Source organism: Sceloporus occidentalis, unplaced genomic scaffold (assembly GCF_023333645.1).
Source record: "Sceloporus occidentalis isolate IW3139 unplaced genomic scaffold, rSceOcc1.0.p SCAF_71, whole genome shotgun sequence".
Classification (NCBI taxonomy): Eukaryota; Metazoa; Chordata; class Lepidosauria; order Squamata; family Phrynosomatidae; genus Sceloporus; species Sceloporus occidentalis.
The window spans coordinates 1,789,817-1,795,061 of record NW_028317051.1 but is presented as its reverse complement, the minus strand read 5'-3'; the positions used below and the strand labels follow the sequence as shown (position 1 = coordinate 1,795,061).

The window sequence follows — 5,245 nt, the reverse complement described above, 5'->3', positions numbered from 1 at the left end:
CGTGCGCTGGTAATTTGATTTTGGTGAGATTCAGGTTGGTCAGGTTGGTTGACATAGATACTAAAATTGCACTTAACGTGTTTTACATGCATGAACTTATCCCTTCTTGGCTTCTAAAAGTACCATACCTATTTTGTCTTGCTCCTAGTTTCCTCTTACGTTTTTCGGACCCTATCATAAGTGAATCCCTCATCAAAATTTGTTGAATACTGCAGGGTAGATGGAGCAGTGTATTTAACAATACACATTCACATTATGGAACCTGTGTAGAATTTGAGCTATATTTAGTCTTTGCTCCTAAGTATGTTCTCACTCACCTTGACATTGGAATGAACAAGTCCCCAGATAAAGGCATGCTGCCATTTCAAGTTTTTGGAGCATAACATTGAACAAGCACTTGTATTTTTTTCTTAATATGATCTCTGAATGGAAACCATATATTGGAAACATGACGTATTAGTAAAACCCCCACCATAGAAAAGTCATGATTTCCTTATAAATACCTGGTAGGTTGGCAGAAAGCCTAAGCAAAACTGAAGAATGAGCCATTTGCACTTAATCCATACATTGCAGCATTGACTTGTTTGATTAGAGCACCATGTTCACCATTTATGTCATCTGCTTTCTGTCTTTTTCTAGGAGAACCACACTTGGAGCCTAATGTAACTAGCCATATCTATAGGTATCCTGGAGTTCACTGACAGGAGAATTATTTGATATGGCCAGACTTCGTAGGAAAGCATGTATTGCTCTATTTCTTTTCACACTTTTCATTTTTGGTACCATGATGGGCTTGAGGACTTTGAAGCCTTCTGATGGGTTTTCGGACCTGGCACCTGGACTAGATCTCATGCCTTTTGCTGATCAGTCTGAGAGACGCTCTGTATCTAATGAGGTCATCTCTCGACCTCAGGGTACCATGGCTGCACCGGACCAGACAAAGGTGTATTATGACCTCCATATTTTCTACTATATGTGGTATGGAAACCCCAAGTTTGATGGGAATTACATCCATTGGGATCATGTGATGGTACCTCATTGGGATCCTAAAATATCTGCAAGTTACCCAAAAGGCAGACACAGCCCTCCTGAAGACATTGGCTCTAGTTTCTATCCAGAGTTGGGACCCTACAGTTCTAAAGAACCTGAGGTTTTAGAAGAACATATGAAGCAACTCAGAGCAGCTGCTGTAGGTATGTATTAATGGATCTGAATTCCTTGTGTGTAGGAGTAAATAATTGTTTTGCTATGTTTCTACATAGACATGATATACGTTACTGTGCTCAAATCACAATTCCTTGCAGTGCATTTTGCCTCTTACTTGTTTGTACTGTAAAGTGTTTTTTTCCGACGAATCAAAAAAAATGTTTGGCATCGGGCCACCAAATTGCTCTCCACCTAAGTTTTTAATGTATTATTACCTGGTATCCTTCAAAGTGGGCTTGCTGCGTGTGCTTTGGCCCAAATTATTATTGGCTCATTCAGCTGGAGTTAAGCCACATGCGCATTTTCTCTTTCTTTGGTTGAGTATAATGTATATTATAGTTCAAAAATAACTTGATGATCTCATGTTGCCCAGCCTTGATTTAGATTATAATATGCTGTAACAACACAACCTTTGGACATAGTAGTAAAAAACCAAAAGCATTCAGTTTTCATTTTCAGCCATATAGTATTTTTTACATGAACATGACATTATTTACTATTAGTATTATTATTATTATTATTTATCTATGGTTTACTTTGAAGGAGTGCTTGTGCTGTCATGGTATCCCCCTGGTACTGCAGATGAAAATGGCGAAGCTGTGGAAGATTTGGTGCCCCTTATTCTAGATGCAGCACATCGATACAACATCAAGGTTACATCAACAGTCCATTACATGGTGTCAACTCATATATTGTGTTTTTGCAAACTGTAACCATCAACCTACTGCTAGACAAGACATCAAGGCTAGGATTAAGATTTGTTATTTGGCCATTAAGAAACTTTAAAAAAAAAAGGAGATCTTTAAATAGGAGACAAAGCTTTACATAGTTACATAGTATTTTGGTGTTTTATTTTCTACTCTTGTCTATGTACTTTGACTCAGATCTCACCATTGGTTGCTTTTGCAAAACAGAAGCAGATAATGTTTTATTCGGACACAGGATGCATCCTGTAACATGTCCTCAGATGGCTTCTCTTGTTGTTGATATTTTAAAAGTAATTTGTAGATTTTACAAAATAAATAAAACACTTCTAACGATTAAAAATAAAACATAAACAGATAGTAAAAACAAAAAGTGGGTAATGGCGCACCACTTATTTCCATTCGAGATCATCTACATTGTTGAAGAACATGATAGATCTCATCCTTGGGGATCTCCTAAGGTGATGGCTAGCCTGTTTTCTGTTTAGCACAATTCAGTTGGTGAGGAGCCTAAAGAAATCTTGCTAACTGAACTACACATTATACATGGCCATCCAAGCACTTCCTGCAACAGAAGCCCCAAGGGCTCGGACCTTTGTAATGGATAGTTATGTTAAGGAGTGGAAACACAACTCAGATTCGTAACTCTTCCTCTAGAGAATAAACCTAATTGTCCTGAAGTCAGTTTTGAGGTTACAGTTCACATTCCACTGCTAGAGGACTGTTTATGAACTGCAGTAGACAGACATTTCACCGGCCCTCACACTGACCATATTATACCATACGAAAAAAAATAATTTGGTAATTTAATGAATTTATGTTCAGTATTCTCATTTTATTTCTTATTTATGTGATAGGTGGCGTTTCATATACAGCCATACAAGGGACGTGATGATCATACACTGCATGAAAATATTAAGTACATAATTGACAAGTAAGTCTTTTGAGCTTAATATTTGTGTGTCGCATTTTACTTTTGAAAGGCCCCAGTGTGTGGTTCCATCTTTATTTTTAATCTAAATTGTATATACTAATAGAAGAAAACAGAATTTCCACCCAGCTGGAAAATATACTGTACCGTCACCAAATGTATATGCATTTTATTTTAGAAAAACACTATAATGGTTCAAATTCTTGTCCTTGAAAAATCATTACAGGGTCTACTATGAGTTTGTTAAATTTAAACGAGCATAGCATGGTTATCGGTACATAGGCTAATTACAGATCTTTCTGTGTCTCCTAGCTTTGGATCGCATGCTGCCTTTTACAGATACAAAACCAGTACCAGCAAAAGCCTGCCTCTTTTCTACATTTATGACTCCTACCTGACTCCAAAAGAGTCTTGGGCAAACCTCTTGACACTAACTGGCTCTCACTCAATCCGCAACACTCCTTATGACGGGGTCTTCATTGGTCTGTTGGTGGAGGAGGAGCACAAGCATGATATTCTTAAAGCTGGATATGATGGGATTTACACCTACTTTGCCTCCAATGGCTTCTCCTATGGCTCCTCTCACCAGAACTGGAAGTCAATAAAGAGCTTCTGTGACACCAACAATCTCATGTTCATACCAAGCGTGGGACCAGGTTACATAGACACCAGTATTCGGCCATGGAACAACCACAACACCAGAAACAGAGTAAATGGTAAATATTATGAAACAGCACTTCAAGCTGCCCTCACTGTGCGCCCAGAAATAGTATCCATCACTTCATTCAATGAGTGGCATGAAGGAACTCAAATCGAGAAGGCTACGCCAAAGAAAACTGCCACTCGTCTCTACTTGGACTACTTGCCAAACCAGCCTGACCTCTACCTGGTTCTTACCAGGAAGTGGGCTGAACATTTCAACAAGGAGAAAGAGCAGTGGCTTATGTGAACCTACAAAGCATCTGTACACAGACCGCAGTTCTTTAAAAAGGAAAACATTGATGACACTGAAAATGTGTACCACTGCTTGTGCAAAACAGCTAAACTTTTTATTTTAACAATTTATATTTTCCTGCCTGGGAGTAGTAAATATGGAGATGACCTTTCTCAAGGAATTCAAAGTCTACATGGAATGACTTCTGGATGCAAGAGAAATCATCTGGCATTTCTATTAGGTAGTCAAGTGGGTAGATCCTACACAGATTGTGATGATGCAGACATACTCATCATGCTTCACCCCCAAAAAAATCAGGCAGACATTATGTTTTGCTTTAATTATGTTAATTTCAGTTTTGTAATTTTGATTAAAAGTAAAAAAAAATAAAAATGTATTCTTGTATTATTCACACAAACCAAATTAGGTAAATACAAACTTTGAGAAATAACTATACTGGATTTATCCAGATGATTATCTTATTTGTGCCAGTCATTATCAGTGCCCTCTGAATCCGATGCTTGAAAGTAACTGGTTTATAAGTAAATCATAAATAGGACACGGTTTCCTATTAAAAGCAAACGAGTGATATGCAATAGAAAAAGTGGTATCAGCATGGCTGAAAAGTCAAAATGATGAAAAGGATTAGCAGAGTTATTAAACTGTAGTTTAGTAAATAATTTTATTCTGTGTTTTCTGTTTTAACATTGATAAAATGTACAAAATCAGGTCCAAAAATGTAAACAAAAATAAATAATGGAGTAAATGAACGTCATGCTTGAGTAGCGTGCTAATCTGCAGTGTGTGGATTTGCAGCCCTGAGTTTTTACCACAGCCAAACCAAGGGCATGTTTTGAGGACCCCAAATACTTGGTATGGTTGGATTTCAGATAACTGAGATCTTATAGGCCTGTAAAGCACATTCTGTGGAGCAGTCGTTCATGGTAATCCCATGCATGCAAATCCTTCTGTGACAGGAACAAGATCAAACTCTATAGCCAAAATTTCCATATGTATGTTTGCAGTAAATATAAATCATGCACTCAGTAGTTCCTTGGGACATGACATTCTACTAGTTCAGGGGTGTCCAACCTGCGGCCCTCCAGCTGCTGCAGCACTACATCTCCCATAATGCTCTTTCAGCTAAGTGGCTGTCGGAGGAGTATGGGAGATGTAGTCCTGCAGCAGCTGGAGGGCCGCAGGTTGGACACCCTTGTACTAATTGATATATTTTGGTCCAGTGAAGGGTTTAGCCACATTCTATAAACATGGGCTACAATTCATTCAAATTAATTTGCATTCCCTTATTCAAAAAAAACTTTGGAATGCCACAATTGTGTAACATATCTACTACAGAAAAAGTCATTTAAACAGTTCTGCTACCACCGATACATTATTTTGTAAACCAGGAGGAATGTCACCTGTTTTCAATTCCAAACCACATTCTATGCAGGAACTGCCAGAATTATT

General features: G+C 38.0%; 1 protein-coding gene across 1 annotated transcript; it reads left to right on the top strand.

Annotated features, from left to right (window-relative positions):
• The first annotated feature begins 718 nt into the window (after window positions 1–718).
• Window positions 719–3,790, top strand: MANEAL (mannosidase endo-alpha like). Its single transcript, XM_089494340.1, has 4 exons — window positions 719–1,193; window positions 1,750–1,859; window positions 2,768–2,844; window positions 3,154–3,790. Exons 1-4 carry the CDS (start codon window positions 719–721, stop codon window positions 3,788–3,790), a joined length of 1,299 nt encoding a protein of 432 aa, XP_089350466.1.
• The last annotated feature ends 1,455 nt before the right edge of the window (window positions 3,791–5,245 follow it).

Excerpts from the sequence above, each read along its gene's own strand:
- MANEAL (XM_089494340.1), top strand. The coding sequence starts at position 719 with ATGGCCAGACTTCGTAGGAAAGCATGTATTGCTCTATTTCTTTTCACA. Across the intron at positions 1,194-1,749 it reads ACTCAGAGCAGCTGCTGTAG|GAGTGCTTGTGCTGTCATGG; the intron begins GTATGTATTAAT and ends TTTACTTTGAAG. Across the intron at positions 1,860-2,767 it reads CACATCGATACAACATCAAG|GTGGCGTTTCATATACAGCC; the intron begins GTTACATCAACA and ends TTTATGTGATAG.